This window comes from Hyperolius riggenbachi, chromosome 1 (genome assembly GCF_040937935.1).
Source record: "Hyperolius riggenbachi isolate aHypRig1 chromosome 1, aHypRig1.pri, whole genome shotgun sequence".
NCBI classification, from domain to species: domain Eukaryota; kingdom Metazoa; phylum Chordata; class Amphibia; order Anura; family Hyperoliidae; genus Hyperolius; species Hyperolius riggenbachi.
Genome location: NC_090646.1, coordinates 239303054 through 239317212, shown reverse-complemented (window position 1 = coordinate 239317212; position 14159 = coordinate 239303054). Strand labels below are relative to the sequence as shown.

General features: G+C 47.6%; 1 protein-coding gene and 1 pseudogene across 1 annotated transcript in view; one reads left to right on the top strand and one right to left on the bottom strand.

Annotated features, from left to right (window-relative positions):
* LOC137504054 (alcohol dehydrogenase 1-like) overlaps positions 1-12603 on the bottom strand; it is an 80406-nt gene extending 67803 nt beyond the window's left edge. Inside the window, exon 1 of the mRNA XM_068231981.1 lies at positions 12509-12603. Coding sequence (XP_068088082.1) covers positions 12509-12526 — 18 coding nt within the window. The 5' untranslated portion in view covers positions 12527-12603. The remainder of the gene's footprint in view (positions 1-12508) is intronic.
* Positions 12604-13361: 758 nt separating this feature from the next.
* On the top strand, positions 13362-13508 carry LOC137533083 (U2 spliceosomal RNA; annotated as a pseudogene).
* The last annotated feature ends 651 nt before the right edge of the window (positions 13509-14159 follow it).

The following is a 14159-nucleotide window of genomic DNA, read 5'->3' as shown; positions in this document are numbered from 1 at the left end:
ACCTCTCTGACTCCTTCTCCTCCAACGCATCTCAAAGCTGTACCTCATCCGGAAATGCTAACCCAGCACCAGCAGCAGTAGGATCGTGGAAGCAGTGCAGCACAGCTGTTGGCATGCGTCAGCAAGCGTTGCTGAAGCTGATCTGCCTTGGGGATAAGCAGCACACAGGGGAGGAAATTTGGAGGGGAATAAAGGAACAGACGGATTTGTGGCTGGCACCGCTGGACCTGAAACCGGGCATGAAGCTAGACACCTGGCACGAACTGGCAATGTACGCAATAGAGGTGCTGGCTTGCCCGGCAGCCAGCGTTATGTCGGAACGCTGTTTCAGTGCTGCCGGAGGCATCATCACAGATCGGCGTATCCGCCTCTCCACAGAAAATGCAGACCGTCTGACTCAAATTAAAATGAATCAATCCTGGATTGGAAACGACTACGCAACACTCCTGGACCCCAACCAAGTAACATGACCGATGAACATCTGGGATGGTTTAGCGTTTCCGGTCCCTGTTTATTGAACCTCTCATCTGTATTACATTTATGACTGCATGGCGGCAAAAAGCATTGCTGCTATATCCGCACGCTTTTTGTCCTCATGCAAGGCCTGGGTTGTTGTGTCTCACAAAGCGTGGCCTTCTCCTCCTGCGCCTCCTCCTGTTCCATCACGTGTGCTGCTGCTGCTGCTGCTGCTGCTGGGTTACCGTTGCCGGTCCCTGTTTATGGAACCTCTTATCTTTATTACATTTATGACTACATGGCGGTACAAAGCATGCTATCCGCACGCTTTTTGTCCTCATGCAAGGCCTGGGTTGTTGTGTCTCACAAAGCGTGGCCTTCTCCTCCTGCGCCTCCTCCTGTTCCATCACGTGTGCTGCTGCTGCTGCTGCTGCTGCTGGGTTACCGTTGCCGGTCCCTGTTTATGGAACCTCTTATCTTTATTACATTTATGACTACATGGCGGTACAAAGCATGCTATCCGCACGCTTTTTGTCCTCATGCAAGGCCTGGGTTGTTGTGTCTCACAAAGCGTGGCTTTCTCCTCCTGCGCCTCCTCCTGTTCCATCACGTGTGCTGCTGCTGCTGCTGCTGCTGCTGCTGGGTTACCGTTGCCGGTCCCTGTTTATGGAACCTCTTATCTTTATTACATTTATGACTACATGGCGGTACAAAGCATGCTATCCGCACGCTTTTTGTCCTCATGCAAGGCCTGGGTTGTTGTGTCTCACAAAGCGTGGCCTTCTCCTCCTGCGCCTCCTCCTGTTCCATCACGTGTGCTGCTGCTGCTGCTGCTGGGTTAGTGTTGCCGCGTGGTCCCTGTTTATTGAACCTCTTATCTTTATTACATTTATGACTACATGGCGGTACAAAGCATGCTATCCGCACGCTTTTTGTCCTCATGCAAGGCCTGGGTTGTTGTGTCTCACAAAGCGTGGCCTTCTCCTCCTGCGCCTCCTCCTGTTCCATCACGTGTGCTGCTGCTGGGTTAGCGTTGCCGCGTGGTCCCTGTTTATTGAACCACTTATCTTTATTACATTTATGACTGCATGGTGGTACAAAGCATGCTATCCGCACGCTTCTTGTCCTCATGCAAGGCCTGGGTTGTTGTGTCTCAAAGCGTGGCCTTCTCCTCCTGCGCCACCCTCCTCCTGTTCCATCACGTGTGCTGCTGCTGGGTTAGCATTACCGGTCCCTTTTCCTGGAACCTCTTATATGTATTACATTTATGACTGCATGCCGACAAAAAGCATGTTACCTGTGCAAAGAAAACAGACATTTCCCGCATTTAAAAGACAGTTTTCCCTTTGAAACTTTAAAATCGATTTTCTCAAAAACTATAAGCTCTTTTTGCTAAATTTTTTTTTCCTCTTGTACCCACTCCCAAGGTGCACATACCCTGTAAATTTGGGGTATGTAGCATGTAAGGAGGCTTTACAAACCACAAAAGTTCGGGTCCCCATTGACTTCCATTATGTTCGGAGTTCGGGTCGAACACCCGAACATCGCGGCCATGTTCGGCCTGTTCGGCCCGAACCCGAACATCTAGATGTTCGCCCAACACTAGATCTAAGGGGAACTATAAGTGCGGCCATTGCTCTTTATGTACACATATGAATCCAGGAAAATACTTGAAGGTAGGACCAATAGAGAATAAAACAAGGGACTTTATAACCTGTAGAACAACTCATGTAGTATATATTGTATGGTGTCCATGCCACCGCTTTTACATAGGCATGACGACAAGGCAGATGAGGAAGCGAGTACAAGAACACATCAAGTCAGTAGAGACTGGAGTAGGATGTAGCAGGTTGATTGAACACTTCAGGAATGCACACGACGGAGATACCACTTGTTTAAAATTTGCAGGCCTAGAACAGGTCCCAATCCCCACAAGAGGAGGGGATCGTGAACGTTTACTATTGAGAAAGGAAAGTAGGTGGATTATCAGTAGTGATGCCTTGGGACCCTTAGGTTTAAACGATCATATAGACATGGCTTGCTTTCTGGATCCTTAATGAGAAGATGCAATTGCATGGAACCCAAGACCTTTGATTACCATTATTGTTTTTAGATTGGATCTAGTATTCTCATGGATGGGGCAATGTGAGAAGTGTCAATATGGTGCTAAATAGTCGCAAATAGTTGACTAAGAAATAACAATGAATTAATAGAAAGTGTAATGTTTAGCGCCATATACATATATTTTTTGTAGAACAACAAGAACATGCCCGGATAGTCCCTGAAGAGTAACTAGGCCCATTTTTTAATAATGCGGAATAATATCCTTAAATATTTTCCTGAATATTTTCTTTTTATTTTTAAGGAATTAATTAATAAAGTTTATATATTTTAAATAGCTTTAAGAAAGTCCATTCCATATAAGATACACTTGAAGAGCCCATCTAATTATTTAGCACCATCTAGTGGTACATTTGAGCGTCTTAAAGCATAGACGCACAGATGTCCAGAAAGGTAAATACGTTACTTCCTGCTAAACGTACGCGTGGAACGCAAACAAATGCACGCATGCGTGTTCACGTAATATACGCGTGACACGCAGACGAATGTACGCATGCGTGATGTCGTGGGGACGCAGGAAGTGACGCGGAAGCGGCGTGACAGGCGCATTACACGGAGCGAACGCCCGGTAGTTTAAAAGAACCAGAAGTGGGATCTTTTGCGCGCACGGAGCCTCAGAGGAAGCTTGCACTAAGCGAAACGGTCGTCAGGCGGACCGCTGCTCCCACATTGCCCCACGGTAAGAAGATCAAACGGGTATGTGATATACATCTGTGTTTATTATGGATGGAAGATTTTAATAATACCAATAAAACCAATGAAGATTTGCCTGGTGATAGTGCCGGAAATTTGTTTCTATAGTAAGAAGAGAGCTAATACTGTAGTCAAGGGAGGGCCCTTCAGGGGCCCCTCTGGCCCAAGGGCCCCGATGTGGTTGCTACCTCTGCACCCTCTAATTCTAGACTCCTGCCTACCCTCACACAGAACCCTCCCCTGATGGTGCCTAAAACTAACCACTCCCCTGATGGCGCCTAACCTTATCCACCCCCCGGTGGCGCCTAACCCCCCCCCCCCCCCCCGGTGGTGCCTAACCCTAACCACCCCCTGGTGGCGCCTAACCCTAACCCCCCTGGTGGTGCCTAACCCTAACCACCACCTCTGATGTTGCCTAAAACTAACCGCCGCCCATGTGGTGCCTAACCCTAACCACTCCCTCATCTTTATTGAGATTTCGTTATCCACCGGCACCAATTTGTTATCCAGCTGGGCCCTTTTTTCCTGGTGCCCTTATTTTATGCACTCGCCAGTGGCATGTCTGTTTAGAAGACTTATAGGGGAGTGCCCATCCTTAAACGTAGGTTGTACACACTATCTTTGAAATTGTGAGTGCCTCTTTAAATACAGATTTTATTACAGTACTAACAGACCCAAGCCCGTTTAAACGGGCTCTATGGTCTGTTTCTTGCCACCTCCCGCAGCATGTTACTGTGCGTTCGCGCACACCCGCCGCACACCCGGCCGCCCGCTCACACGTCCGCCCGGCTCCCTGGCCCCGTCCTCCTGTCTCTGTGAGGCTGGGTCCGTGCTGTGCACATGCGCAGTAGCAAAAAGCACGGACCAAGCTACACAGGGACAGCATGACGCAGGGACACAGGGGTTTTATTATAGAGGATTATGCAATGGGATCTATGCATTTTTCTCTCTGGAGAATATAACATCCACTTGTGACGAATATAACTGAATTCAGAGGCTATCTGAACTTGAATGTGACATGATGAGCTAAATATGTGTATGTACAGTGTCATTCTTGCATAGAAATATGCTGTGTTGCGTTTTTTTTTGTTTTGTTTTTTTTTTCGCGGTAAGTGTTGAGATTCAGTCAATTTCTCTCTAGTTGGACTATAGTTTAACTCTCACTGATAATTGATTACAAATCATAAAACTCTTGCCTGGCAGAGAACATGATAAAATTGAATATATATAAAACATGTTAATAGTTCATATATTGTGGCTCTGGAAAATAGAAAGACTGTGTCCGTCAGCAGAGACAATGAAAACATTGAACTTAGACGTACCTATATTACTGTTGTAAATTCAGCTCCCACACAGAGAAATAAAAACCTTTTAAACTTTTGTTCTCTGTCCAGCTATCAGCATTGCTTGCACAGTTGCACAGAGGTTTTATGGCCTTTCATTAGTTGCAGTCTAACTGTTCCAATTTAAAATAAAATGCTAAAGCACTGTTTTATTAGCGCTTGCAATGGAAAAGAAAAGGAACACAGACAAGTAAGTTCTAAGTAGGATTGGTACTATATGTTTACCGTATATGTTTATCTCAACATGTCACATGTCCGTTTAGGTACAATTTAACATTACAAATACAGTAATATTTTTATAATAATACAATACAGTATTTTTTTTTATTTTGTGATACTTTCAAAATCAATAGTAGATTTCATGACATTCTTTGCATATGTGGCCAGCATAAGAATCAGTTGCCTTTATTTACTTATTTATTTAAGAATGTATATAGCGCTGACATATTACACAATGCTGTACAGAGTATATTGTCTTGTCACTAACTGTCCCTCAGAGGAGCCCACAATCTAATCTCTACCATAGTCATACTTTATGTCTATGTATGTATTGTGTAGTGCATGTATCATAATCTAGGGACAATTTAGGGTGAAACCAATTAACTTATCTGTATGATTTTGGAATGTGGGAGGAAACTGGAGTACCTGGAGGAAAACCCACAAATATATGGGGAGAACATACAAACTCCTTGCAGATGTTGATCTGGCTGGAATTTGAACCCGGGACCAGAGCTGCAAGGCGAGAGCGCTAACCACTATGCCACCATGCTGCCCTTTATAATAATGATAATTCCTATATTTGTATAGCACTTTTCTCCTGTCGGACTCGCAGCGCTTGTGAGGCAGCCATAAGAGCGCACTCAGTAGGCAGTAGCAGTGTTGGGGAGACTTGCTGAATAGGTGCTGGCTTACTGAACAGGCAGAGTTGATATTTGAACCCAAGTTTCCTGTAAGGCAGAGCCCTTAACCAGTACACTCAGTGGGGTAGCTAAGGAGCTATGGGCCCCAGTGCAAGTTTTACATGGGGCACCTCAACCTCTCTATGCATAACAATTGATATGGCGCACCAAAACCTGCCAACAGTGGTGTAGCAATAGGGGGTGAAGAGGTAGCGACCTCATCAGAGCCCCAAGGGGCTAACCCTCAAACACAGTATTAACTCTTTATTGGTCCTTTGTTAGTTATAATTAGAGATGGCCCGAACCTCCGACTTTAGGTTCGCAAACCGGGTTCGCAAACCTCCCACGAAAGTTCGGTTCGCGCAAACTTTCGCGAACCGCAATAGACTTCAATGGAGAGGCGAACTTTGAAAACTAGAAAAATTTATGCTGGCCACAAAAGTGATGGAAAAGATGTTTCAAAGGGTCTAACACCTGGAGGGGGACATGGCGGAGTGGGATAGACACCTAAAGTCCCGGGGAAAAATCTGGATTGGACGCAAAGCAGCATTTTAAGGGCAGAAATCACATTGAATGCTAAATTGCAGGCCTAAAGTGCTTTAAAACATCTTGCATGTGTATACATCAATCAGGGAGTGTAATTAGAGTACTGCTTCACACTGACACACCAAACCTGTGTAACGCCGCACAAACAGCTGTTTGCGTTGTGATGGCCGTGCTGGACTGGTGCGCACCATGGCGAGATTGCTCTTCCTCACTCAGTGATATCAGGTAATGTCTGACTGCCTTATCAACTTTCGATAGTTCTTTCTCTACCATTGTTAAAGCTGACATCTATTTTTTTAAATACTTATTCTGCTTGCTGTTCAGTACCTGCATCGAGAATCTTTTATGGAGGGCAAGTCTGCCATTTCGAGTGACCACGGGTAATCGCCGGGGAATCCTGGTTCGATTCCAGTCCGGAGTGGGAGCCTAAGAAACGGCTACCACCACCACACATCCAAGGAAGGCAGCAGGCACGCTGTGAGCAAAGGAGCAGAAACGGCTACCTCACATCCAAGGAAGGCAGCAGGCATGGCATGCACATCCCAAGGTAGTGACCAAAAATTACAATACAGGAAGACTTTCGAGGCCCTGCTGTATATGACACTGATAGACTGTACTACCTTTAACGAGAATCTGTTATGGAGGGCAAGTCTGCCATTGCGAGTGACCACGGAGGACTTTCGAGGCCCTGCTGTATATGTGAGATGAATCAACTTTAAATCCTTTAACGAGAATCTGTTATGGAGGGCAAGTCTGCCATCCATTCAAGTGAAAGGTATGCACTGACTGCCAGGTATAATACAATGTGCAGTCAAAGATGCAGTGAAAGGTATGCAGTGACTACAAACAGCTGTTTGTGTAGTGACAGCCATGCTGGATTGGTGCGCACCATGACGAGAGTGCAGGGGATGGCGGCTTCCCAGCCCATATAGTCGCCGGGCTGAGGTAGCTGAATGACAGAACAGTGACTGTACAGCTGATCAAATTTGGTCTGTCCACAATGAACAACAACCTTATTATCTTTGGTGTGCCACCCCCCGAGACACTCATATAGCCGGCGATCATTGCTTCATTGTGATACGCAAGCCCCTTCACCGCGGCAAGGTAATGATCACGAAGGGGAATGGGCACATGTACATGCCTTTTGTTTTGTTGTTGCAGCCGCAGTGCAGCCAGAAAAATTAGTCAGGCATGTACACGCACCAGAAAAATTATTATGGCGGTCGCTGCTAGCAACGGCCTAAAAAATTCAGGAATCCGTCTGGAGTCCGGGACCCTGTTGGTGGTGGCGGAGAAGGCAGTCAAGTGGTCTGCGGGCAGAGGTGCTGTGTGGGGAGCGACTTAGTCTTGGGACTGGCAGCCAGTCAGATGGCGTGCAGGCAGAGATGCTGTGTGTGGGGAGTGGGGACTGAATTAGTCTTCGGGCGGGCAGTAGCCCTCTGGGATCCATGCCTCATTCATTTTGATAAAGGTGAGGTACTGAACACTTTTGTGACTTAGGCGACTTCTCTTCTCAGTGACAATGCCTCCAGCTGCCCTGAAGGTCCTTTCTGCCAGAACGCTTGAGGCAGGGCAAGACAGAAGTTAGATGGCAAATTGGGACAGCTCTGGCCACAGGTCAAGCCTGCGCACCCAGTAGTCCAAGGGTTCATCGCTGCTCACAGTGTCTACATCCACACTTAAGGCCAGGTAGTCGGCTACCTGCCGGTCCAGGCGTTGGTGGAGGGTGGATCCGGAAGCACTAAGGCGAGGTGTTGGACTAAAGAATGTCTGCATGTCCGACATCACCATGAGATCGTTGGAGCTGGAGCGTCCTGTCCTTGCCTGTGTGGACATGAGAGAAAGATTACTGGCAGTGGTACCTTTTTTGCATTGTGCTGTGCTCTAGTAGCATGGCCACCCAGTACAGCTCATTCCCCTTGAGTTTTTTTATACGGGGTCCCTCAACAGGCTGGAAAGCATGAAAGACGCCATCTGCACAAAGTTGGATGCAGATGTACTATCCATCTCCTCTTGCTCTTCCTCAGTGACAGTCAGGTAAGTCCTCCTCTTCCCCCTAGCCACGAACAATACCACGGGAATGTCGAGCAGCACAACTCCCCTGCGACGCCTGCTGTGGTTGTTTTTCATCCGCCTCCTCCTCCTCCAAAGAAACACCTTCTTCATCATCCGAGTCTGACTCCTCTTCCCCACACGACTCTTCCTCCTCCTTCCCCTCTGTGCTGCCGCAGGTGTTGAGGAAACATCTGAATCTGATGAAAATTACTCCCACGACTGTTCCTGCCGTAACTGTTCCACTTCACACTCCTCCACAGCTTGATCCACCTCTCTACGCACGGCACGTTCCATGAAGTAAGCGTACGGGATCAAATCGCTGATGGTGCCTTCACTGCGACTCACCAGGTTGGTCACCTCCTCAAACGGCCGCATGAGCCTGCATGCATTTCGCATCAGTGTCCAGTTGTTGGGCCACAACATCCCCATCTCCCCAGATGGCTTTCTCCTGTTCTAGCAGGTGAGAGAACATGACCAGGGTCGAATTCCAGCGAGTCGGGCTATCACATATCAAGCGTCTCACCAGCAAGTTGTTTTTCCGGTGAATGTCCGCAAAGCGTGCCATGGCCGTGTAAGACCGCCTGAAATGCTCCACACAACTTCCTGGCCTGCTTCAGGACGTCCTCTAAGCCTGAGTACTTTGACACAAATCTTTGAATGACTAGATTCAGCACCTGTGCCATGCAGGGTACATGTGTCAGCTTTCCCAAATTCAAAGCGGAAAGGAGATTGCTGCCGTTGTCACACACCACATTGCCGATCTGCAGCTGGGTCAGCCACTGATCCACCTGTTTGTTTAGAGCAGCCAGGAGAGCTGGTCCAGTGTGACTCTCCGCTTTGAGGCAAGACATGTCTAAGATGGCGTGACACCGTCATACCTGGCATGCAGCATAGGCCCTGGGGAGATGGGGCTGTGTAGCTGGAGAGGGGATCGCAGCACCAGTAGAGTTGAACTGCCACTCAGCCAAGGAGGAGGAGGAGGACGACAGCGAAGAGGATGTAGCAGGAGGAGAGGAGGCGGCAGGAGGCCTGCCTGCAAGCCATGGAGGTGTCACAAGTTGGTCCGCTGCACAGCCACGTACTCCCTGCTTGCCATCGGTCACCAGGTTGACCCAATGGGCTGTGTAAGTTATGTATCTGCCCTGACCGTGCTTGGCAGACCAGGAATCCGTGGTCAGGTGGACCCTTGACCCAACGCTGTGTGCCAGAGATGACACCACTTGCCTCAACTTCATGGTACAGTTTGGGTATTGCCTTTTTAGAGAAATAATTTCGGCCTGGTATCTTCCACTTCATCCTAATGGCCACAAATTTATGGAAGGCCTCAGAGTCCACCAGTTTGTATGGTAACAGCTGGCGAGCTAACAGTTCCGCCAAGCCAGCTGTCAGACGCCGGGCAAGGGGGTGACTGGCAGAAATTGGCTTCTTTCGCTCAAAGATTTTCTTCATGGACACCTGGCTGCTGTTGGCAGAGGAGCAGGAACCGCTCAAGGGCAGAGGCGGAGTGGAGGAGGGTGGCTGTGAAAGTGCAAGGGAGAAAGTGGCTGAAGATGATGCACCTGAAGGAGGAAGAAGAGAAGGAGGGTGGCTTTTCTTTTGTGTGCTGCTTTTGCTCAGGTGCTCTTCCCATTGCAGTTTGTACCTTTTCTCTATTTGCCTTCATAAGGTAGTTGTCCCTACATGAGTGTTGGCCTTTCCACAGCTCAATTTTTAGAGGCAGAGAGAACAGATGGCATTGCTCCGATCTGAGGCAGACACATAAAAATTTTTCCAAACCGCTGAACCCCCCCTGGGGTGATAGCACTATGGTGGCATCAGCAGCTGACGTTGAAGGGCATGTTGGCTGGATGTACATAGGTGACAATACATGGCGCCGGACACTGCCACCAGCTGTTTCTGACAACGAGCTCCCCCTGCTTCTTTCAGCAACTTGTCTCCTTCTACTCCTCTCTGACTCCCCCTCTGAACTGTCCCCCTGTTCAGCTCCTCTATTGGGAACATACATGGAATCTGTATCATCGTCATCATCATAATCATCCTGCCCAGCTTCGCTTGCCTCAGACACCTCATAAACTGCACCAACAGCAGGTACTTCATCATCTTCACATGTTACGTCCACAGTGTCGCCGTCTAACTCAGACATATGAGGTGGTGTAACGTTCTTAGCACCTTCATCTGGTTGTAACAATAATGGCTGGGAATCGGTTAATTCCCCAACAATTAACTCCTGCGAAGTGTCAAATGCAACGGATGTGGTGCTTGTAGTAGCGCTGGTGGCTGCGGTAGATGAGGTGCTCTGTGTTAAATAGTCAACCACGTCCTGACAATCTTAGGAGTTGATGGAACGTGCCTTCTTCTGAGCACTGTAGTTTGGGCCAGGGCTGCACGAAATAACATCAACATGACCTCGCACAGACCTGCCGGGTGGCCTTCCTCTGGGTCTGCCTCTACCTCTGCCTGTGTTGTCCGTTGTGTTCATATAGGGGGGATGAAGTGAAAGGTATGCACTGACTTGACTAATACAATGTGCAGTCACACAGGTGCAGTTAACAGGTATGCACGGAGTGGTATATCACACTGCGTGCACTCACGTAGGTAAGTGGGTGCACTGAACAGAACAGGTAGGTATATGCAGTGCTGGGTATTACAATGTGCACCTGTCACACACAGACAGGTAGCGGACAGGCACAGTGACACTGCATGCACTCAACTCACGTAGGTAGGTGGGTGCACTGTGAACAATAGGTAGGTAGGTATATGCAGTACTGGGTATTACAATGTGCACCTGTCACACACAGACAGGTAGCAGACAGGCACAGTGACACTGCGTGCACTCACGTTGGTAGGTGGTTGCACTGTGAACAACAGGTAGGTAGGTATATGCAGTACTGGGTATTACAATGTGCACCTGTCACATACAGACGGGTAGCGGACAGGCACAGTGACACTGCGTGCGCTTAGCTCACGTAGGTAGGTGGGTGCACTGTGAACAACAGGTAGGTAGGTATATGCAGTACTGGGTATTACAATGTGCACCTGTCACACACAGACAGGTAGCGGACAGGCACAGTGACACTGCGTGCGCTCAACTCTAGTAGGTAGGTGGGTGCACTGTGAACAACAGGTAGGTAGGTATATACAGTAATGGGTATTACAATGTGCAACTGTCACACACACACAGGTAGTCACTGAATGTGCTGGGCCTGGCAGTGGCACACACACAGAATGAATTATCAAGGCTGTCTATGCAACACAAGTGTCAGTGGGACACACAGAAAAAAAAAAGATCACAAGAACAAGATTAGCTCTCAAAAGAGCTGTTGTGAGGTGCTATTTTAGCAAAAAGAATCAGCAAGGAGCAAGCTAACAAGCCTACAATCTTTCCCTATGAGAGTCTGCAGCAGCAGCAGCTGTCCCTCCTCTATTTACTGCAGGCACACGAGTGAGTAAAATGGCCAGCTGTGCCTGCCTTTTATAAGGGGGGAGTGGCTCCAGGAGGGAGTGTAGCCTGATTGTCTACAATGTGCCTGCTGACTGCGATGTAAAGGGTCAAAGTTGACCCTAATGGTGCATTATGGGGCAAACCAAACTTCCGGAATAGTTTGCGGTTCTCCGCAACCGCGAACCCCCGGAAGTTCGCCGGGAACCATTCGCCGGCGAACCGTTCGGGCCATCTCTAGTTATGATCACTTATATAGTTGATTTGAACAGAAGTGATTATTAACACACAGTTTCCCAACACCTTCTTTCACTTCTGACCATGTGGTTGTCCTTGATTGGTTTTGGTGTGTTGTATCAATTGTTATCTATAGCATGTTTGGGGGGCCCCAATGCTAAACTTGCACTGAGGCCCACAGCTTCTTAGCTACGCCACTGCCTGCCAAGGATTTCCACAGTGTCAGAGGTGCAAATAGGGGATGGGAAACAGTTTGTTAATGATTACTACTATTGAAAGTATCTATAGAAGTGATTATTACCCGCACAGGGCCAATAGAGAACTAATATTGTGCTTGAGGTAGGGTCCCTCGGGCCCCTCTGGCCCCGATGTGGTTGCTACCTCTGAAACCCTTATTGCTATGCCGCTGAGTACTATTTAACCACTATTTATAACACATAGTACAATCAAGCATGTCATTTCTGTTTCAAAAACATTTTCCAAAACAAATCTTTACAAGACTGAAACATAAGCAGATCAGGAATCAGCAGTTTTATTCCAGTTAAGTCTCTTTACACAGGACAGAGTGCTACAATCTGCAGTCCTGGGATAAAGCACATAATAACAACATTCTAAAGACCTATGTTATGATCCTCCTATATATTTAGCATTTGCTACCCACATATCACACTAAGGTATTCATGCAAAGAAAAGTCATAAAGATACCATGCACACTTTACCTTTCCTGCAGAACTCATTGTTAAAATGCTGTCTTTTTAGCAAACTTTGTGCTCAGCTAACATGGCATGTGATCTTTATATGGGCTGCTGCTGGCTCCAGTCACTCCTCCTTTGGCAATGCAGCTGTTGGACTGAGATGAACTTGCATTCTTGGTTACACATTATTTTATCGCATGTGTTCTCACATTTGCAGAATACACTTTCGGACAATGCAAGTCACTCTGACTAATTTGAAACTTCATAATTTTGTAAGCAAATCAAAAGGGGGCTCTAGAGAGCACAATCAACTGAGTAAATATGAATGTTAGCGAAATGCGCAACTGGATAATTATAACTTAAAACTCAAGAAAAAAGAAACAAGGATGGTGCACTAAATTGCAAAAATGTATAAATAATCTTTATTGAACAAACACAAGACACAAACATTAAAAAACAGGAAAATGGGAGGGCAGTGGGCTGATAAAAATGTATGCGGTGGTTGGTGCTGAAAAATTAGGGCTTGGCAAGGCAATGCAAAATCAGAACACATTTGATATAAACAAAAAGGTGGACCAGCAGCAGCTATAAACCTAAATGTAAAGTGACCTGTGCAATATGCAAATCACATGACATGAACATAAATGTGAGCCAACAGCTGCGAAACTGTTAGTAGTAAACTGACCTGTGCAAAATGCAATTCATTCCGTAATAAGCAGCATATCTGAGTGTGAGATAGCCCCAGCACCAAACCGCATCAGTCACCCTCGGGTCTGACACGTGTGTCACAGGAACGCCAGCTTCCTCAGAGCCCACACCTCCTCTCAGGGAAACACTAAAGAGTGGGATAAATAATTATAGCTTATAAATAAATTATATCGCTTCTCGACCTTTTGGCTAAGATCAAGTGTAGTATCTGTTCTTATCAGTTTCAGGGATGTATGTTACTGAGACCCCGGCATGGTGAACTGGGGGGTTTCCTTGAACAAGCGATCGGGGGTGTAGTCCGGCCCTCAGATCCTTTAGTGGAGATGTCCGTTCTAGTGCATACATTTCCAGATTCTGACTGAATGGATCTACCATGATTGAAGCTGAATTGCTGAGGGCTTTGCTGAGTTGTTCTGCCCCTGGAGTAGCAACCAAGGAGTATCTGAAAGTCCCGGGGCCTGGGAAACCCCATGAATGAGTAGGGTACTAAGGTCTGTACTACCTGTATGCTTAGCCAAACAACGCGGCTAACCGGCCTTTTAGCTAGGGAGAATGAATAATTTTTATAACTCTTGCCACAAGGTCGGGGCTAGCACTGAGGACTTGTCCTCTGGGGACTCCGGAGTCCGGTCCCTGACTAGAGGCCCCCTCTCGGGAGGTAGTTGACCCTGGCCAGTGGCAAACCACGTGGCACAATCGGGGTCCTCCATACCTTCGGGTGTCAGAGGACCCCAAGTACTCCCTGCGCCAATGGCAAAGGGGGAAGTACCTCTCGGCGGGCCTCCACGCGTATCTTTGCACACGTTCCTGCAGGTGCATGAAGCTATTGCGGACCTATACACGTATCTTTGCGTTCAAAGATATGTGTTGACGTAAACGATAGCTTCCTGCACCAATGGGAAAGCGTGCAAAGGTACTCGAGTCGGCAAAAACAAAACTAGCTGGCGGCGGGGGACTGGAGGAGCTG